The 23,149-nt window shown below is 42.4% G+C and overlaps 1 protein-coding gene across 1 annotated transcript in view; it reads right to left on the bottom strand.

Moving 5' to 3' along the window:
* Positions 1-18,741: 18,741 nt before the first annotated feature.
* Positions 18,742-23,149, bottom strand: part of TLCD3A (TLC domain containing 3A) — a 114,453-nt gene continuing 110,045 nt past the window's right edge. Inside the window, exon 5 of the mRNA XM_075334217.1 lies at positions 18,742-20,053. Within this exon, the coding sequence (XP_075190332.1) occupies positions 19,784-20,053 (270 nt within the window). The 3' untranslated portion in view covers positions 18,742-19,783. The remainder of the gene's footprint in view (positions 20,054-23,149) is intronic.

The raw sequence follows: 23,149 nt of genomic DNA on the forward strand, positions 1-23,149 counted from the left end.
ATTTTTGGGGCTGTTCGAGATCGAACTAGAACTCGAGCTTTTTGCAAAAGCTCGATAGTTCTAGATGCGTTCGAGAACGGTTCTAGCAGCAAAAAGCAGGGCTTTTTACAGCTACAGTGAGCAAGAGCCATCGCTGGCAGCCTGCCACAAGCTGGTAACCAAGATAAACATCGGGTATCCAAGCAAAGCGCTTTGGTTAGTAACCCGATGTTTATCTTAGTTACGTGCAGGAAGCCCACACTTTCCCGCTCAGCTCGCTCCACCCCCTCCTGCCCGCGGCATGTATACATACATATACACACACACACACACACACACAAACCCCCCCCCCCCTGCTCGGCTTACCTGCGGTGATGAAGTCCCGCCATCCTGACCTCAGCGCTGTCACTTTCCCCCATGGTCCATGGCCGCCGCCCACTTGTCACATCACCTTCTCTCGCTTCCGACCCGAGACTGACTAGCGGTGACGTCACGGACCTCTCGCGATACTTGAGGGGAAGGCGCCGGTCATTGAACTCAGTGACAGGGGCTGTCGGCAGTGCTGGAGATCAGCGCAGGTAATGTACCTCGCTGACAGCAGCACTTGTCACCCCCCTGCAGTGACCTGGGCTGACCCATTGATGTTAGCTCAGGTCACTGCACTGCTCTCCCAGCCAATGGGGAACATCCTGCTCTTCATTGACTGGGACAGTGTGGATCGTCATGGCAACCCCTTGGATTACAGCAGACCTGGATTTGTTTTTCAATCTAATAAATTGGTTAAAGAGGGAATGTTTTGGGGAGTGTTTTTTCAAATAAAATGTGTTTGTCGTCTATTTTTTTTTATTCCTGACTGGGTTGGTGATGTCGGGTATCTGATAGACGCCTGACCTCACCAACCCCAGGGCTTGATGCCAGGTGACATTACACATCTGGTATTAACCCCATATATTACCCCGTTTGCCACCGCACCAGGGCGCGGGATGAGCTGGGGCGAAGCACCAGGATTGGCGCATCTAATGGATGCGCCACTTCTGGGGTGGCTGCGGCCTGCTATTTTTAGGCTGGGGAGAGTCCAATAACCATGGACCTCCCTAGTCTGAGAATATCAGGCCCCAGTTGTCTGCTTTACCTTGGCTGGTGATCCAGTTTTGGGGGACCCCTACGTGTTTTTTTTTTTAAATTATTTATTTAATTTAAAATAACAGCGTGGAGTGCCCTCAGTTTTGGATTACCAGCCAAGGTGAGGTTGCCAGCTGTGGTCTGCAGGCTGCAGCCGTCTGCTTTACCCTAGCTGGCTACAAAACTAGGGGGAACCCTACGTCATTTTTTTTTTCATTTTTTTGGCTAAATACAAAGCTAAGCACCCCTTAGTGCCACATGAAAGGCACCAAAGGGTGCTCCACTTTTTCTCCACTTTTTCTCCACTTTTTCTCCATTTTTTTCTCCACTTTTTCTACATTTTTTTCTCCATTTTTTCCAACTTTTTCTCCACTTTTTCTCCACTTTTTCTCCACTTTTTCTCCACTTTTTTTCCATTTTTTTCTCGACTTTTGCTCCACTTTTTCTCCACTTTTTCTCCACTTTTTTTCCATTTTTTCTCCACTTTTTCTCCACTTTTTCTCCACTTTTTCTCCATTTTTTTCTCCACTTTTTCTCCACTTTTTCTCCACTTTTTCTCCACTTTTTCTCCACTTTTTCTCCACTTTTTTTCCATTTTTTCTCCACTTTTTCTCCATTTTTTTCTCCACTTTTTCTCCACTTTTTCTCCACTTTTTCTCCACTTTTTTTCCATTTTTTCTCCACTTTTTCTCCATTTTTTTTCTCCAATTTTTCTCCACTTTTTCTCCACTTTTTCTCCATTTTTTTCTCCACTTTTTCTCCACTTTTTTTTTCCATTTTTTTCTCCACTTTTTCTCCACTTTTTTTCCATTTTTTTCTCCACTTTTTCTCCACTTTTTCTCCACTTTTTTCTCCACTTTTTCTTCACTTTTTCTCCACTTTTTCTCCATTTTTTCTCCACTTTTTCTCCACTTTTTCTCCACTTTTTCTCCATTTTTTTTCTCCACTTTTTCTCCACTTTTTTTCCATTTTTTTCTCCATTTTTTCTCCACTTTTTCTCCACTTTTTCTCCATTTTTTTTCTCCACTTTTTCTCCACTTTTTCTCCATTTTTTTCTCCACTTTTTCTCCACTTTTGCTCCACTTTTTCTCCATTTTTTCTCCACTTTTTCTCCATTTTTTTCTCCACTTTTTCTCCACTTTTTTCTCCACTTTTTCTCCACTTTTTTTCCATTTTTTCTCCACTTTTTCTCCATTTTTTTCTCCACTTTTTCTCCACTTTTTTTCCATTTTTTTCTCCACTTTTTCTCCACTTTTTCTCCACTTTTTTCTCCACTTTTTCTTCACTTTTTCTCCACTTTTTCTCCATTTTTTCTCCACTTTTTCTCCACTTTTTCTCCACTTTTTCTCCATTTTTTTTCTCCACTTTTTTTCCATTTTTTTCTCCATTTTTTCTCCACTTTTTCTCCACTTTTTCTCCATTTTTTTTCTCCACTTTTTCTCCACTTTTTCTCCATTTTTTTCTCCACTTTTTCTCCACTTTTGCTCCACTTTTTCTCCATTTTTTCTCCACTTTTTCTCCATTTTTTTCTCCACTTTTTCTCCACTTTTTCTCCACTTTTTCTCCACTTTTTTTCCATTTTTTTCTCCATTTTTTCTCCACTTTTTCTCCACTTTTTCTCCATTTTTTTTCTCCACTTTTTCTCCACTTTTTCTCCATTTTTTTCTCCACTTTTTCTCCACTTTTGCTCCACTTTTTCTCCATTTTTTCTCCACTTTTTCTCCATTTTTTTCTCCACTTTTTCTCCACTTTTTTCTCCACTTTTTCTCCACTTTTTTTCCATTTTTTCTCCACTTTTTCTCCATTTTTTTCTCCACTTTTTCTCCACTTTTTTTTTCCATTTTTTTCTCCACTTTTTCTCCACTTTTTTTCCATTTTTTTCTCCACTTTTTCTCCACTTTTTCTCCACTTTTTTCTCCACTTTTTCTTCACTTTTTCTCCACTTTTTCTCCATTTTTTCTCCACTTTTTCTCCACTTTTTCTCCACTTTTTCTCCATTTTTTTTCTCCACTTTTTCTCCACTTTTTCTCCACTTTTTTTCCATTTTTTTCTCCATTTTTTCTCCACTTTTTCTCCACTTTTTCTCCATTTTTTTTCTCCACTTTTTCTCCACTTTTTCTCCATTTTTTTCTCCACTTTTTCTCCACTTTTGCTCCACTTTTTCTCCATTTTTTCTCCACTTTTTCTCCATTTTTTTCTCCACTTTTTCTCCACTTTTTCTCCACTTTTTCTCCACTTTTTTTCCATTTTTTCTCCACTTTTTCTCCATTTTTTTCTCCACTTTTTCTCCACTTTTTCTCCACTTTTTCTCCACTTTTTTTCCATTTTTTCTCCACTTTTTCTCCATTTTTTTTCTCCAATTTTTCTCCACTTTTTCTCCACTTTTTCTCCATTTTTTTCTCCACTTTTTCTCCACTTTTTTTTTCCATTTTTTTCTCCACTTTTTCTCCACTTTTTTTCCATTTTTTTCTCCACTTTTTCTCCACTTTTTCTCCACTTTTTTCTCCACTTTTTCTTCACTTTTTCTCCACTTTTTCTCCATTTTTTCTCCACTTTTTCTCCACTTTTTCTCCACTTTTTCTCCATTTTTTTTCTCCACTTTTTCTCCACTTTTTCTCCACTTTTTTTCCATTTTTTTCTCCATTTTTTCTCCACTTTTTCTCCACTTTTTCTCCATTTTTTTTCTCCACTTTTTCTCCACTTTTTCTCCATTTTTTTCTCCACTTTTTCTCCACTTTTGCTCCACTTTTTCTCCATTTTTTCTCCACTTTTTCTCCATTTTTTTCTCCACTTTTTCTCCACTTTTTTCTCCACTTTTTCTCCACTTTTTCTCCACTTTTTCTCCACTTTTTCTCTGTTCTTTTTCTATGGTCGGTCTACCCATTAGCTCTGCCATGCATACTGTAGCTCTACACCTACTGCACATGTTACTTTATGATTGACATCTCTTTCGTACCAGAGCTGTCTAAGTCTACTCTGACCCCATATTTGTCATTACTATATTGTCCTTGTACTGTATTATGACATTTGTATCATGTGTTTCATTTCTTGCTGTGTTGCAATTTTTTTGCTGCATCCCAATTGTACCTCTACATTGTTCTAGTTTATGTTATTGTTCTCTCACTCTTATGTGATACTGATTATTGTCATTTTTCATGATTACATGCAGATAAGTCCAATCTGACGAAGGCTCCGGCCGAAACGTCATTTGTAACTTGTTTTGGACAAAAACATATATGCTTATGAAAAAAATTTTTTTCTTAATACGGACCAATAAAGAGTGATTTTGCATTACTATCCGTTGTGACTTACCGTCATTTTTTTTAACTATTTTTTAAATAGAAAAAATTAATGGGCTTCCCTGTATTTTGATTGACAACCAAGGTAACGGCAGGCAGATGGGGGTGGCAACCCATAGCTGTCTGCTTTATCTGCGCTGAGAATCAAAAATACCGCGGAGCGCTACGTCATTTTTTTAAAGATTTATTTTTACAGCACTGTGATGTCCAGCAATCAAAATACAGGGAAGCCCATTTTATTTTTAGTTATTTAAATAAATAATTAAAAAAAATATATATGGGCTCCCGCTGCATTTTTTGTATTGCTAGCTAAGGGTAATCCAAGCAGCTACTGGCTGCTAACCCCCACTGCTTGGTGTTACCTTCACTGGCAATGGAAAATCCAGGGAAGCATTTTTTATTTTTTTTGCCAAAAAACTACAAAAAAAAGGACGTGAGCTTCGCCATATTTTTGTATGCTAGCCAGGTACAGCAGGCAGCCACGGGCTGCCTCCAACCCCCAGTTGCCTATTTGTACCCGGCTGGGAACCAAAAATATAGGGAAGCCCGTTTTTTTTTAATTATTTCACTTATTTCATGAAATAATTAAAAAACAAATGACGTGGGCTTCGCCCCATTTTTGTGTCCAGCCGGGTACAACTAGGCAGCTGGGGATTGGAATCCGCAGCACAGGTTAGCCCGAGGTTTCTGGGCGCCTCTGCTGCGGATTTCAGTCCGCAGCCGTCCCAGAAAATGGCGCTCTCATAGAAGCGCCATCATCTGGCGCTGTATCCAACTCTTCCAACAGCCCTGGAGCCGGGTGGCTTGTTGGGTAATCATGAGTTAATACTGGCTTTGTTTTACTAGCCAGTATTAAGCCAGAGATTCTTAATGTCAGGCACGTTTGACCCGGCCATTAAGAATCTCCAATAAAGGGTTAAAAAAAAACACCACACAGAGAAAAAATACTTTAATAGAAATAAATACACAGACACATTAGAGACTCCATCTTTATTACCCCTGTCAGCCCTCCACGATCCTGCTCTTCTGTCTTCTTTCTTTCTAGTGTAGTAGTAGTGACGATTGTAGTGAGGATGAGATTCACCAGCTCATCACTTGGGGCTGGGGAACCTCCATCCTCACTACAATCCTCACTAGTGTAGTAGTAGTGACGATTGTAGTGAGGAAGGATGAGATTCACCAGCTCATCACTTGGGGCTGGGGAACCTCCATCCTCACTACAATCATCACTACAATCGGGAAGCAGCGTGCAGCCTTCACTCCGTGAGTGATCACTGCTGGCTGTCAGCGATAACAGCGGTAACGCTGACAGACGCGTTACCATAGCAACGGTGCTCTCGGAGCCGCGGTTAGCGGTGACATCACCGCTAACTGCGTTGCTATGGCAACGGTGATCTCCGTTAATGACCGGCTGTGTCAGCCGGTCCCTAACGGAACGGGGAGTCGACCGTGTGCTAGAGCATGTCGCCGGTACACGGCGATACACATATGTGCACCGTGTACCGGATAGATGCACTCGCAGGTCCTACATGACGTGTCATAGTCATGTGACCAGTCTGTAGCCAATGAGATAATAGCCACGTGACTGGTCACATGGCTATTTTGACGTCACGATAGGTCCTGCATCTCTGCTGGCAGTGCCGTCACCGGGAGGATTCAGCGATCATCGGATGGAATAGCGGCAGGAGACAGAGTGCAGAAGGGATCGTGAGGACCGGTAAGTGTTATGGCAATGTTTATTAACTGTTTGTGTACATTTATCATGCATTTTTATGTGTTTGTGATTGCCTCCCATTCTAGCCTATACGTTCGAGTTCGGTTCGTCGAACGTTCGACGAACCGAACTCGAACGGGACCCCCGTTCGTCGAGCCGACCTCGAGCCGAACCGGGACCGGTTCGCTCATCTCTAGTAATAAGGTATCTATGTCTGACCAGAGGCGGGTTTAAAGGGACCTGGACTGGAGAGAACTCGATTTGGAGACCTTTCCATACTACCTGGAGGACACACGGATTGGAGGTTATTTTTCTCCACTCCTCCAGGAAGCTGCTAAGCCTCCCACCTATAGCCCTGGCATCAGGATCTATCTGATCTTTTTCTGGGGTCGAAGTGGGGATTTTTATCTTTTCCCCCTTTATGATAGCTCCATCTTCTAGATTTTCCCTTACCCCTGTATTACTGCATTCTAGAGGACCGAAATCTACGGGCAGGGATGGAACGATGAGGTCTGTCCTCCGGAAACCCTCCTTTCTTATCAGAAGCCTTTTCTAGAATTTCATCTAGAACAGGTCCAAAAACCCGGGTACATGAGAAGGGGATGGAACAAAGCTTATTCTTTGAAGCTTCGTCCTCTGACCACGTTTTTATCCATATTGCTCGGTGAGCCAAATTATTTAGGGCCTCATTCCTGGCTGAAAATCTAACTGACTCTGCCGAAGAATCCGCCATTAACCCTGTCACTATTTTTAACATGGGAATGGAGTCTAAGATGGCTTCTTTAGGGGCCTTGTCCCTAATCTGAGTCTCTAGGTCATATAACCATCGAGACATTCATCTGGCTACGGATGTAGAAGCTATATTGGCTTTAATGGTGGCTGCCGAAGCCTCCCAAGCTCTTTTGAGGAGACAATCCGCCTTTCTGTCCATGGGGTCCCTAAGACCCGAGGAATCCTCGAATGGGATAGATTTCGTCCTTGTGACCTTCGCAACCAGGACGTCAATCTTGGGAACGTCCTCCTACTCCTTAATGTCCTCTGTTTCAAACGGAAGACGAGCTTTGAAGTCTCGTGGGATCACAAGCTTTTTCTTGGCTTCTTCTCATGCTTCCATTATCATTGCCCGAACGTCCTGGTTAATGGGAAAGACCCTGTGTATCTGAGATCTCAGACTTCCGAACATCTCATCTTGTATGGACCTTGGTTTCTTTGTCTCCTCTATCATCATGGTTTTACGGACTGCCTGGAGAAGTTCTGTGATTCAGAGTCACATTGTCCTCCTCGTCTGAGGATTCATCTAATGTGTAACGCTGTCGCTTCTTAGGGACTGCTGAGGGTTCTTGTTGTGGAACTGTGGTAGCCATTGCTGCCTGTACCTCCTCCCGTATCATAGACCTCATTTCAGACAGGAGGGTTGTTTGCTCTTCTGAGACAAGTTTTGTGATACAGGCCTGGCAGAGCTTTTTGATATAGGGGTCAGGCAACTTTGTATTGCTTACTGCGCATCGTTTAGATTTTACTGATGCTTAGATTCCTTTTTGGGGATGGTGCCAGAGCCCATAGAGGAACTTCCACCCTGCAAACATACAAGGCTCAGACTATTCAGTAAACCACTCTATTAAAAGGGCCGATCCCAAACAGGGTGACACTTATGTGGACCTGGGGTTCATCAGGGAATTTGCCATCTGAACGTTCACCCTCGTCCATTGCAAGCTTCTAACAGCACAACTGCACCCAGCCTGCGTGAGGATATTACGGCGTACAATCCCCCCCCCTCAGGTTTTTATTACCTGTCTGCAGGTGACTCCAGGTCCTTGTCCTGCCTTCCGAGTTCTAGAATTCTTGCTGTCCTTCGGGAGTTGCACTTTACCGGAAACCAGAAATGCAACCTTTGCACATTCGCAATAATATGTTCCAGCCTGGAACGCATACCGCGCCTCCAGCAGGATGCTGAGAGCCTTCCGGATTAGGAAACGGCCTTTGCCGGGATCTCCAGCTCTACTGGCATGGCTGAGGGACTTCTCCTCGAGAGGTGTTGGCCTGGGGCGTCTTGACAGGCTGGAAGGAAAAAGCGAGGCCCCCCCCGATCCGCCTGGACCCCGTACATTACCGGTAAGCTCTTGCGTCCATCCTGTACAAGGACAGGAAAAACACTGGAGAGGTGGGTAGGGGAGGGACTTTTAACCTCTTGTGTCCTGTCCCTGTAGAGGTTGGAGGAAGCAACTCCTGTGGTGCTGTCATGCGGCATCCTGGAAATAAAAAATATACACACATTTGGTATTGCCGCGTTCAGAAATACCCGATCTATCAAAATATAAAATCAATGAATCTGATCGGTAAATGGCGTAGCATCAAAAAAAATTCCAAAATCTAAAATTATGTTTTTTCGGTCGCCACAAATTTTGCGCAAAGTGCAATAACAGGCAATCAAAACGTAGGATCTGTGTAAAAATGTCATCTTGAGATGCAAAAAATAAGCCGTCACGGAGCTATAGATCCTGAAAAATGAGAATGCTACGGGTTACGGAAAATGGCACAAAACATACGCCACTTTTTTTGGACAAACTTCTAATTTTTTTTAACCCCTAAGATAAAAGTAAACCTATTCATGTTTGGTGTCTACGAACTCGCACCGACCTGGGGCATCACAGCAACACTTCAGTTTTACATTATATAGCAAACACAGTAAATAAAATATCTCAAATACAATTAGAAGTTAGAAGTAGGGTGGCGAAAAAAAAAACCGAAAGCGCAAAATTGGACAGTCGTGAAGGGGTTAAATAGGTGGTCTTTTAATGATTGGCGGCTTTTTAACATCCTGGATCCCCCATCTAATGTGGTCATTACAGAAGCACTTTATTTGAAGTCTTGTCTTGATTGTCAAAGGTCCTTGAGTTACATTATGATTCATACATTGTCACACTGTTTCAGCTCAGAAGTGCAAATATACAATTCATGTTGCACAAAGCACAGAAAGTTGGCAAAGGTGCCAAATAATCTACACATACGTGGTACTGGAATCATAGCTTTTCAAACAAGGCTTCGCTAAGCGAACATGTATTACACCCTGGGTCATTCTTTAGTGAGACAGCGCCAGCGACTTGTTTATATTGCGATAATGCAAACAAGAACAAAAGATTACTTGAGTATTAAAGAAAGAACCAAGGGTGGGGCTAAAAGGTACATGGGATTTCACTGTAATTACTTAATGGCATGAGGAATAATTGTAACACAATTACAATGCACTATGGTAACAGGAAAGAAAATGGTGTATCGAACATCTTGAACATTTTCTACAAAAAAAGATCCTTTATGTTAAAGGAGTTTTCACATCTCAAACAATTGGAATATCCACAGCATATGCCATTAATGATAGATGCACACTTGCTTGGCTTATTTTTAAAGGGAATCTTTCGGCAGGTTTTTGCTATCAGGTAGGGGCTGAGATTGATATCAGTGATTTGTCACTTATTAGGCTGTGTTCTGTTGTTTCAGTACAATCAGAAGGAGATCATTACTGCCGGACTACGCACTACAGGTGAATATTAGTCTAACCACACCCCCCCCGTACTAATTAGTATCTTACTGTCAATATACAATGTACACAGCAAGCTGTGGTGTGGGCGGGGTTAACTTTCTGAGTTCTACTACATCTAAAAACGTTGATTGTGTACCAAATTCTGCACCAACTAACTAAATGAGACTATGTTAGAATCAGAGTCTAATTTCCTCCATCATGCTGCTCTCAGATGAGGTAGCAAAAAACCTGGCAACAGATTCCCTTTAACTACCACAGTAGGGGAAGGAAAAAGCCAAACATGCACAGCCTACTCTCCAACCGCAGTGACACAAGATGGAAATGCATTCTTAAGAAAGATGTGCCACTGGCATTTATTAGATTTTGTTGTCATCTTTTGTGAACATTCAAATAACCCGTCAAGTCACAATGGAGCTCTCAGTTATGGCATACAGATAGTCATCATATTCAAGTGACTTTGACAGACACATGATGTGACTGGGCATAAGGCCCCTTTCACACGTCAGTGATTCTGGTACGTTTGTGCTTTTTTTTAAATGTACCAGAATCACTGACATACGCAGACCTATTACAATCAATGGGTCTGCTCACACATCAGTGATGTTTCACTGAACGTGTCTCCGTGCAGCGTGCATGCATGGCCGTGATTCTGCACGGAGACAAGTCAGTTTTTTTCTGGCATCACTGATGACCCACGGACCACACTATGGTGTGATCCGTGTGTGATCCGTGAAAAACGTACCAGAAAATCATGGACATATTAAACATTTTCAACTAACCTTTCCAGCGATTCGCTCTGGAGCCTCCGTTCTCGGCAGCTTCTGCCTGGCTCATGAATATTCATGAGAGCAGGAAAACCCGACCAGGAAGTAGGTGCTGAGAGCGGTGGGCGGACGCTGCAGACCCGAGGAGTTCAGCACCATGGACAGTAGCAGTGAAGGCAGGTGAGTAATGTCCATATGCAATCACGGATCACGGATTGCACATGGACAACCCACGTGTGCCGTGAATCACGGAACACGAAGGGACATGTGCGTGTTTTACACGTCAGTGAAGAACGTCTGTGTTTTTCACTGACATGTGAAACAGGCCTTAGAATGGAGATTCTTGACGAGAAACAACCCTTTAAGAGAATATTGACCTGAGTTTTATTTTTGTGGAAACTGCAGCAAAAAATTTGCAACAAACACAATACATGCAACTATAAATCATAGGTAAGATGTACTGGTAATAGTCCCACTTTTTAAACCCTATGAACAAAGATAATTTTGTTGCATTATGGCTAGAAATTATGACAATAAAACAGTCACCTAAAAAAAAAAAAAAGATTATAATAAGTACAAATTTAGAATTAGGGACTGGAGTAAGATTACTGGCTAACCTGTGGTGGCTCAAGGAGGTGCACACATCTCATCAGACGCTCCTGATTCATGAAGAGGCATGCACCTCTTCATGAATCCGGAGCTTCAGACTTCACCACGCCAATCTTATTGAATCAGGGCCATTTTATTCTCTATAGCATAGGGAATAATTTGCGAATTGCTGGGGGTGTAACAGCCAGAACCACAATGACCCTAAAGGCCACTTTACACACAGCGACTTCGCTAGCGATGTCGCTAGTGAAAGCACCCGCTCCCGTTGGTTGTGCGTCAAAGGCAAATCGTTGCCCGTCACACTATACTTACCTGCCTAGCGACATCGCTGTGGCCGGCGAAACACCTCCTTTCTAACGGGGCGGTTCGTGTGGCGTCACAGCTGCGTCACTAAGCGGCCACCCAATATTAGCGGAGGGGCGGAGATGAGCAGGCGTAACATCCCGCCCACCTCCTTCCCTCCTCATTGGCAGCGGCCGCAGGTACGATGTTGTTCCTCGTTCCTGCGGAGTCACACATAGCGATGCGTGCTGCCGCAGGAACGACGAACAACGTCGTACCTGCAACAGCAACGATATTTGAGATTAGAACGACGTGTCAACGATCGACGATATGGTGAGTATTTTTGATCGTTAACGGTCATTCCTGCGTTTGACACGCAACAATGTTGCTAACGAGGCCAGATGTGCGTCACGAATTCCGTGACCCCAACGTCATCTCGTTAGCGATGTCGTTGCGTGTAAAGTGGCCTTAAGAATGGGGCTTTAGAAAGATCTGTCTGAATGAAATGGAGGGTAATCATGTGCACTACTGCTCCATTCATTCTTTAAGGGACTGTCACACAGGTGAGCGCTGTTCTTGGCTATGTTCCGCAGTCCAATAAAGAATGAGTGTAGTGGAGGTGTGAATACTTGACCTCTGCTTTATCCTACCAATAAAAGATAACCTAAAAACATGGTGAAACCACTTTTTACAATCTCTTTGATCTTTAACAGAAATATCTATCACTTCCGTAGATGGAATATATTTAGGCTTTATTCACAAATCAGTGTTTATACTCCATGCGGCACTGACACTTTATGCTCTATGGTGCTACTGACAGGTCAGGTTTGTTTTGTGTTTTTTTTCCTGATTGAAGGGTCTGCATAAAAAAAGACATGCTATTTTAGTCCGATTTGCAGACAGGACTGAAATATAACCAGTAGTGATGAGCGAAAACTAAAATTTTTCGGTTCAAATTATTCATACTGAATACCTAGTACTACTCCAGTATTCGTCACGAGTAACAAACCTAATGGCGAACTTGAACATTTTTCTTGACAATTTCCCCGAAAATAACACACTGTCTTATATTTTTTTTGCTCCAAAAATGCACTAGGTCTTATTTTCAGAGGGGGGAGCTATTATCAGGGAAAGAATGGTTTGGGGTAAGTTTACCTCCCAAAAAACTGCAGATCCCCCTTCCCAGGATCATCTTACCAGACCCCAGACATCTGTGTGGCTCCCAGGTCCTTCTGTGATTCTCGGCGGGTGCTATCAGCAGGTATGCTGCATGCCGTCCTCCCCTGCTTCTGACCGACACACACATTAGATCACACACACATGCACACTCACACATCAGGCTGCATACACTCACATACCACATATCGCACATACAATCGTGCACGCGCACACTTGCCACATCCGGTGATACCACTTGCTTACGGCCAGAAGGGGACTCTCTGCTCTCGTGTCTCTATTATGCGTTCCATCCACAGGTCCTGGAAGCTCCATTGTGCAGTGCACAGCGTCACAGGTCCTTAAGCCGCCGAGAAGTAATTGATATCGCAAGATGTGGTGAGTGTATGTGATTGTGTGTGTGATCTGATGTGTGGGTGATCTGATGTGTGTGTTCCGCCGCAGGTCCTTGATGCGTTCCACTGCTCCCGGTCGACATCTGAGGAGTATGACTGCAGGGTCTTCTTTCTTCTGGGGCTGCTTTCTATAATGAAGTGTCCTGCAGTATTTTTTTACTTTTTTAGCTGCATGGACACGTCATTATTGAACCTCAATTAGGTCTTATTTTCGGGGGAATGTCTTATATTTAGGCCTTGCAGAAAACTCCTGCTAGATTTTATTTTTGGGGATGTCTTATATTCGGGTGCAGGTACCTTATTTGTGATGAATACTGGAATAGTACTAGGTATTTGATACGAATAACTTGAACCCGAATATGTTACTATTCGCTCATCACCAATAACCATCAGTACGCAATGGGATTCATATGCTGCCACTTTTTTACTGACTCGTTGTGAAGAGAAGCTTTTACTCTAGCTGTGAGTTTTATACTCATGAGAACCATTCAAACAACAGAACAAATCAAAAATGGATTCAGAGCGTTAATGAAAGTGTTTTTTATTTGCGTTAATAAGGCCTTAAAGTAGTACAGTCATATTACACATTGATGGCTTATCCACAGGATTTTCCATAAATTTATGATTATTGGAGGACCTAACTCTAGGATACTCCGTTATAGTGAGGAAAGGGGTCCCATTTGCTGATTCTATGTCAAGCGGTCACCAAGGACTTCAATGAAGCGAAGTGCACTAGTGAAACCACCAGCTTTGCCCACTGTGTTCCATTAGAAGTGCAGTACCACTGAATAAAGTGTAGAGCTGACTGCCCTTTTCCACAGGATAATAGACAAAATAAAGCTATATATTAAAAATACAGTTCTATAACTCCACATTAGAGCACAGCAAAAATATTACAACAGTTATTACACAACAGATTGGATGTAACGATAAGATTATGGCAGAGCGAGTAGTCATATGTGCCACTCAAAACTGTGCGTAACGTAAAACCTGAAAAGCAGCTGCCATAAAAAGACAATGTAAAACGCAATCTGGGAACAATAAAAAAATGATGACGTGTTAAGTATGAATTAGCGGATTGGGGTCAATCATATACAGACTGTTGGTACAAAGGGAACTTGTCATTCACACCACCCCTCCACAAGAACAGGTAGTGCTGAATAGGGTAGTCTAAAATATTATAATAGATACATATTATAGTGCCGTTATTCGGCTATTATTTATATGGCAGAGCGCCTGTGCAGTCTATGGCCCTTCTTCACATCTCCACACCAGGGCTGCCCTGTGCTCCTTGATTGACAGTGAAGAGCACAGGTGACATTACGCAGCAGAGCCTCTGTCTCCTACATCAATTTCAGTGGAACCGATGGCACTGTAGTACTCTTGTATTGTTTTGCGCAGGATTAATGTTACTGATCAGTTCCCTTTAAGCAGAGGTAGCAACACCTTAAAGAAACTCTCCTTATGCTTTCTGAGGGTTTAGAGGAACAGAATTCCTATATTGGTACGCTTTTTTATCTATTTCTGAAAAAATATCACTATTAGATGCCTAAAAGACAGCTTCAGAAAATGAAATATGCCTTCTAGGATTTATTTCCTGAGATGTGCTGCATTACCGTCTACTCAGGCAATCACAACTAGTTTACTGCATTCCGTGCGGTCAATGGTATCAAAAACGTAATAAGTACACATCACCTATAAATAAATTGATATTTGTATATCATAAATATCTAAATATACATATTCCCCTATCAAAAATATATTACGGTAGTCCATATATATTAGTACATCAAAGAATACAGTGGGCAAGTCAATATTATTCAGGATTATTGACCCTTGGGCCAAACACCAACCTTTTATCTTATTGTCACAAGCTACTGGTTGTGTGTGATCTACAGCACATTCACTCACATTTATTTGTATTTATTATGCCAAAAACAGACAAGATTAGGTATCACACATTTTCCATTTTGGGAGGAAAAAAATGTGGATAAAACATTGGCTTAAAATCTATTACCCTAAACCCTTAGGGGTACTTTGCACACTACGACATCGCAGGTGCGATGTCGGTGGGGTCAAATCGAAAGTGACGCACATCCGGCGTCGCTGTCGACATCGGAGTATGTGAATCCTTTTTACTACGATTAACGAGCGCAAAAGCGTCGTTATCGTATGATCAGTGTAGCGTCGGTCATTTCCATAATTTCGGAAGGACCGATGTTACGAATTACGATGTTGTTCCTCGTTCCTGCGGCAGCACACATCGCTGTGTGTGAAGCCGCAGGAGCGAGGAACATCCCCTTACCTGCGTCCCGGCTGCAATGAGAAGGAAGGAGGTGGGCGGGATGTTTACGTCCCGCTCATCTCCGCCCCCTTGATTCTATTGGCCACCTGCCGTGTGATGTCGCTGTGATGCCGCACGACCCGCCCCCTTAGGAAGGAGGCGGTTCACCGGCCAGAGCGACGTCGCAGGGCAGTGCATGTGAAGCTGCCGTAGCGATAATTTTCGCTGCGGCAGCTATCACAAGATATCGCAGCTGCGACGGGGACTATCGCGCTCGGCATCGCTACCATCGGCTTGCGATGTCGTAGTGTGCAAAGTACCCCTTATTCTAAAGATGGCTACAAGTATAACTATTATGGCTATCCTACTATATACCACGTACAGTTACATCTTACATGTAATTGAGTAACTTAGTACATATATTGAATTACTTATCCTCTACTGATCCTGATCCACCACCGGTATGACAGTTCACAGCTGCATTCACAATTCCGCAAGCTTGGAAGCTGAAATCTCCCAGAATTCTTCCTGGCTGAATGTCTGCCCATAGCTTGCGTTAGTGATTTGCATTCTGGAGAATGTCAGCTTTACACCAGACGTCGTACAGTACTGTAATGATGTGGGAAAGCTACCTGCTCCATTTCATTATAGGGGGTGTGTCCACGATCCCCTGATTCTAATGAAAACCAGCAGATGCATGAAAGTAGCTCAGACATACTCTACAAGCTTTAATCTAGAATCAATGCAAAAAAAGTAATACAAGAGGTGCTCAAATTATATGTAGATAATATATTAAAGGGAATCAGTTACCAGGTTTTTGCCATGTAATCCAAGAGCAGCATAATATAGGGGCTTAGACCCTGATTCCACTGATGTCACTTGCTGGTCTGGTTGCTGTCTTTTTTTTGGTACAATCACTGTTTCTTTGGACAGATGTAGTAGCGCTCAAAATACTGGGCCCTGTATAATCTCGCCCCTCCACTGATTGACATCTGCTAATTAATGATGGGGGTGTGGTTGGACAAGGAGGTATCAGGACAGTTGTTCTGTAGTGATAATCTCCTACTGATAAAGAAAAACTTATTTTATTGAAATAGCAGCACACAGTCTAATAAGTGACACATCACTGGTATCAGGGTAGCTGCCCTTACATTATGCTGCTCTCAGATTACATAGCAAAAACCTGCTGACAGATTCCCTTCAAGTGTAAAATTTTGTTCTAAGATAAATAATACTCATTAATTACAATTGTTAGGACCACTGTAATAAAATAATTATTTTTAACTGCTGTAAATCAGGTCCATCAGTCTGATATCGTGACATAGGCCATGTTTTAAAGCACCACTTCAGTGTTTATTTCATTGTAGTGCTGGAGTGATGCTGCTAACTTGAGCTCCCTGCCCCTACTGTTATACTCACCAGCCGCCATCTCCAGCGCCACTAACTTTTGACCGTGACTTCTGACTTACCAGAAGTCAGAAGTAACACACACAAGCTCTCAATATAAGTCTATGAGAGCCTCGTTCTGGCTCTCATAGACTTAAATTGAGTTGTGTGATCTCCGGATTGCCCAGCAAACACTGGAGCGATCCAGCAAGTAACAAACTGCTGGAGACTAAACAGAGCGGTGAAAATAACAGATGAAGATGGCAGCTAATAAGTATGAGACTTAAGCGGGCTTTACACACTACGACATCGCTAGCAATTGCTAGCGATATCGAGCGTGTAAGCACCCGCCCCCGTCGTGTGTGTGATATCGTATGTTCGCTGCCTTAGTGAACATTATTGCTACGGCAGCGTCACACGCACTTACCTGGTCGTCGTCGTCGCCGTGACTGCCGAACAATCCCTCCCTCAAGGGGGAGGGACGTTCGGCATCACAGCGACATCACTAAGCGGCCGGCCAATCAAAGCGGAGGGGCGTAGATGAGCCGGACGTAACATCCCACCCACCTCCTTCCTTCCGCATTGCGGTCGGCGGCAGGTAAGGAGACGTTCCTCGCTCCTGCGGTGTCACACACAGCGACGTGTGCTGCCGCAGGAACGATGAACCACATCGATAATCAACCATTACCGATTTTTTGTTTTGGGATGACCTCTCCATGGTGAACGATTTTCACCATTTTTGAGGTCGCTTAAGGTCGCTGGTAAGTGTCACATGCTGCGATATCGGTAATGATGCCGGATGTGCATCACTAACAACGTGACCGCGACGATAAAACATTAACGATATCGTAGTGTGTAAAGCCCCCTTAAGTGCAGGGAACTTAGATTAGTGGCACCACTCCAGCACTGCAATAAACAATAAAACGCTAGACAGGTGCTTTAAAAAACATAACAAAACCTTTAACAAAAACCTTTCCAATGCTCCATTTAACATTGTAAGTACGCACCTTCCCAGGAAGCATTTTTGTGGTTAAATATATCTGAACACTTACTAGATATACATTTTGGAGGAGTGATTTTTTTTATATCTATGGACAGCATCATTTTTGCCCAAGTCCAGGAACCATCTCTGAGTTTCTGGTTTAGGACATGCCTCCCATACCTTTACACTACACAGCATTACCACAGTTTTACTGCCATTTAAGGCTGAATATTTTTGCAAGTTTTTTTTGTTAAAAAATGCTGGTACTAAATCTTGTTTCGAACTTTATGGTAAAATGTTAAAAAGCCTACAAACATTTTATCATTTTTACATTTGCCATTATTAGCAACATCTTTTCTAAATGACTTAGATTTTGTCTGTAAAACTGCGAAATGTTAAAAATTAAAAAAAAAATGCCACCAACCTGCCTTAAAACAAATGAGGACATTTACAAAGCTCAAGATGTTTTTTGGATACTTTTTGCAAGAGGTAATTTGAGCTATATTAGTGCGATGGAAACTAACCAATAAGTGCTGTCTTAAAGGGAACCTGTCACCTAGAATATGCGTTCTGACCTATCAGCAGACGCATGTGTGCCCCAATTACACCTCCCTACCCATCCTTGTGTTGTAAAATTGTGTAATATGAAAGTAATAAAAAACGTTTTATTACTTTCACATTTCCTATGTAAATTAGAGAGCCGCTGGCCACATGGGCGGCGCCTTGCCCTATGAACGTCTGCATACTTTCCGTTGTATCACGCCCCTGTGGCCGTGATACCATGAAGTCACATGAGCGACGTCCCCATCGCACATTCTATCCTGCGCGCGTTTATACTTACCATTGCGGCAGGCTTCTCTTCCGGGTTCTCCTTGTCAGTTTCAGACGCGTACTGCGCATGTGCAGTGCGCGTCTGAAGCTGGCGAGTGAACACCCGGAAAAGAAGCCTGCTGCAATGCGTGCAGGATAGAATGAGCGACGGGGACGTTGCTCATGTGACTCCGTGGTATCACGTCCCTGTGATGCAGACGTTCATAGGGCAAGGCGCCGCCCATGTGGCCAGCGGCTCTCTAATTTACATAGGAAATATGAAAGTAATAAAATGTTTTTTATTACTTTCATATTACACAATTTTACAACACAAGGATGGGTAGGGAGGTGTAATTAGGGCACACATGCGTCTGCTGATAGGTCAGAACGCATATTCTAGGTGACAGGTTCCCTTTAAGATGCCCCAAAATATCCTACAGGAGCCTTAGTGATAAAGCTGGCCCATTTAATGACTTTCTAAACATTAGTAAATCTGATCCATGGTGGTTTTCTTTTTACATGGATTTTAAAACAGAATGAGAAGGGGTTTCCATCAGCTTTTCCCCTTGATAAGCTGCAATGCTCAGTGCAGGCCTGAGGGGGCAGTGTATGATAGTGTTTCCTATAGATTAGCCTGAAACGGCTGAACTGTATCTATAACTCAGTCTTCAGTATCAGATTATTTTTAGATGATAAAACAGTAACGTATTAAGATTTTTTTCAACATACTGCTACCTCTGGTAAATGTAACGCAAAGCATATGGTCATTTTAGTTTCTGACCAAAGTTCATCGGTTCATATTACAATAAAACAGGTTTACAAAGTAATATATTAATGAAGTCACATTTTAACAAAACCACTAGATTATTGCCCAAAGCCCGCCGTATAAATTTGATCACCACCGCAGCACCGAATAAAAACAAGTAAGCTATATGGTCACCGGCTAGAAATCCCCCAAATCACGTCCAAACTCATCCGACATAGAAACGGACAGGATTTGTTTAGTTTTCTCCCAATGACAATTGTAAATTATTTACCATCCGAACCTATTAACTGTCCTAGATGACTAACCGTCCCCTTTCATTCTGTTAAATAGACAGCAAACTATATCTTCAGAAAAATGCAGTGCTCTTCTCCGGTAAAACGTCATTTCATTATCATTACACAATGAGAGGCTCTTCGGATTACCCATTAGAAATTTAGTGCAATTCTGTAGAAAATCACATTGTGATTTATTAAACAACCATCTAAAATCTAGAATTGTAGTGTTTTTGTAACGTGGAAGCTTGTAACAAGGCTCCATACATATGACGTCCGTGACTTGGACCACAGCTCCTCGTGTAATGAGGCTGTAACACAATTGGCGAATAGTAGCCCAGTCCCTTCTACTGACTCCAAGTAAAACCCAGCCACATAGCATGACTGCAGCTTATATACTGAATGTTATCTGTCCTTGCTGGAGGCCGAATTACTGTATAGTCTCATGGCCTTTCGGCAAATAAGCCAAAACCAGTATATCTGTGGAGCCATAATGGTGCCCATTGTAATGTTGCAGTGCAGGGGGATGTTGAAAGGCACTTGGTATAGTGGAATCCCATACTGCTTCCCGTAGGCATGGTACATAAATGGAAACAGCAGGATACGGCAGGCAAAAAAGGTCAGCAGGACAAAAGCACCGTTCACTTTGTGCAATAAGGAGTTCTGTAAGTTCATCTGTAGGAAATAAAACACACAGGATTAGTGTGAATGCAAACGTAATTAAAAGGGACCATATTACAGCATAACTAACCCTGCTCTGTATCTGCACTGCTATAACCATTGGTATTAATTGTTGGGTAGATTACATATGGTAATTAAAGGGCACTTCCTTAGCATAGCTGATGGTGTGATTGGTGATGTCAACTGATCCCGTAAGCAGAATCAAGTAGCTGATTAACTAGAACAATCATTTTTTAAAACCGACATTTCTCAAAAATATCTTTGCAATTTACATTTATGAAAAATGCTGATTAGTTTTAAAATGTTCTTAGTAAAGGACCAGAAGTATTGAACTTTCTTCAGTCTTGACATAGAGGGAGCAGATCCTATGTTGAGACATCACAGTAGCATGTAATCCAGACCCAGACTATCCTCCCCGTACTATGAGCTGCCAGACAGAGGAAGCTAGCAAGGAATAATATGGAGGGAATGCCTCCCATCAGTGAAACGTGTTGGCTAGGGGGACAGAGACTGACGGGGCTTGATAACATCCGACGGAGACATCTTAACGCAGGATCTGTTTCTTGCTAATAAAAAGAAAATCTGATTATTTTTTTTTTACTATAGGTAAATAAAGAAAATTATTTAACGATTCCTGTCAATTAGTCACCAACAGCCAGCTTGGTTTGTCAGTCTTCGCAAGGAGAAAAGTTCTCACCTTAGACCCCACTATAGCTTCTCATACAGCCAGATCAGACCTCATACTTTGCACTGACAAGGGGCAATCATCCCGAAACACCATGTCTGCTAATTGAGGTTCTGATTTGGCATAAATCCTAAGTCATATGAAAAGGCTCATTAAAGGGCCACTTTTGACTTTTAGGATTGCTACTTTCAATAGGTGGCACTAGTTTGTCTCCTTCCTCCCTGAAAAGACAATTTGTCAATTAGTAAATCATATATAATTTAAACCCACCTGTAAATGGATTATGCCACATAAACAGTGCCACTGTTTACAAAAGGTAAAAGCATTCCTGATGTACACAGTACGATCTGTAATAGCTTGTTCAGTGCACATAGATTGCCAATGTTCTTGTAGCACAGGTACTATTTACACAGAACGATGTGCTGCCAAGAACACTGCTGCACAAAAGCTCATATCACCAGATGAACAAGCGTTTTGCTTAAGATTATCGCAAAATGATTGGTTCTAGGAGAATGCGTTTGCAATAATCTTGCAATGTAAATGCACCTTAATGCTCCTGCAATTTATCAGGAGCAGCATGGGTGCTCATCTGTCATAGACAGTCAGGGAAGAACCTTAAGGAGAAGACAGAAGGAGTTTATTACAAATCCTGCCTGCTCTTTTCAAGTCATAGCTACAATAATTGCTATTCCGAAGAATCTGATAGGTTCAGTGAACACATGAATGCGAATGTCTGCGCTTTATGGCACAGCTGCTACATCCTGGCAGATCCAGATCATCTATGGGAGTGACTTCTGTCACGTAAGTGGTATTTTCCACTGTAATTGGGGTTCCCATGGATGCCTCAGTTACAGTAACAACTTTACTGTAAAATGTAATTTATCCTTTATCCTTTGATAAACTCTTAGGAGGCATATTATTTAACAAATATGATATAAAAACATAAAAATGTGTAATGGAAGAATTACAAACAAAAGTTCTTTCTCCCCCATAGGAAAAAAACAGTATAAACACATTTTTCATACACATAAAATACATAAAAACAAAAGACTAAAGGTACCGTCACACATAACGAGATCGCTAGCGAGATCGCTGCTGAGTCATGGTTTCTGTGACGCAGTAGCGATCCCGTTAGCGATCTTGTTATGTGTGACACCTACCAGCAATCAGGCCCCTGCTGTGAGATCTCTAGTCGTTGCAGAATGGTCCAGGCCATTTTCTTCAAAGGCGATGTCCTGCTGGGCAGGACCCATCGCTGTGTTTGACACTGTGTGACAGGGTCACAGTGACTACTGAGATCGTTATACAGGTCGCTACTGCGACCTGTACCATTCCTGCATCGTTGGTAAGGTCTGACTGTGTGACATCTCACCTGCGACCTCCCGGCGACTTACCTGCGATCCCTATCAGGTCGCATCATTTTTGGGATCGCTGGTAAGTCGTTGTGTGTGACTGGGCCTTTACACATATTAGATATCTAGAAAACCATAATAACCTGGATAATTCACTCAATAGGTTTAGTGTGTAACATGGAATTTTATACACAAAACGCTAAAGATCAATTTTATACAGTTACTAGTTGTAGTACCCGGGGCGTTGCCTGGGATAGTAACTGTCTCTTTGTCTGTGTGTCTGTCTCTGTGTGTCTGTCTCTATCCATGTGTGTCTCTGTCACTATCCATGTGTGTCTCTGTCTCTATCTATGTGTGTCTGTATCTATCTCTGTCTGTCTCTGTATCAGTCTCTGTCTGTCTGTCTATCTCTCTCTGTATCTGTCTGTCTCTCTCTAGCTGTGTCTGTCTCTTTCCCCGTCTTTTTCCTTGTCTCTGTCTCTTTCCCTGTCTGTCTCTTTCCCTGTCTGCCTATGTCTCTTTGACTATCTCTATCTGTCTGACTATCTCTCTGTCTCTTTCCCTGCCTCTTACTCTGTCTGTATCTATGTCTGTCAGTCTGTCTCTCTCTATCTGTCTCTTTCCCTGTCTGTCTGTGTCTGTCTGCCTCTGTCTCTTTGACTGTCTGTCTCTTTCCCTGTCTGTGTCTCTGTCTCTTTCCCTGTCTGCCTCTTACTCTGTCTGTGCCTATGTCTGTCTGTCTCTCTCTGTTTCTCTACTGACATTTTATTACCTCACACATAAGCTTGTTATACTATTAATGTCTTTCGTTTCTATAGAAACCACTCACAGCTGCTATTAATAACCTATAGCTTGTAGCTCCATTGACTTTAATGGAGGAAGGTTTGTTGGAGAGTAACTGTAAAGCGCGGAGTTAAATTTTCCCGTGAAAACGTAGTCTATGATGTTCCCTGAGTCACATGGAGTGTCTGTGCAAAATTTTGTGATTGTGAATGTGACGGTGCGGATTCCTTTAGCGGACATACACACACATACATACATACATACATACAT

Source organism: Anomaloglossus baeobatrachus, chromosome 2 (assembly GCF_048569485.1).
Source record: "Anomaloglossus baeobatrachus isolate aAnoBae1 chromosome 2, aAnoBae1.hap1, whole genome shotgun sequence".
Lineage (NCBI taxonomy): Eukaryota > Metazoa > Chordata > Amphibia > Anura > Aromobatidae > Anomaloglossus > Anomaloglossus baeobatrachus.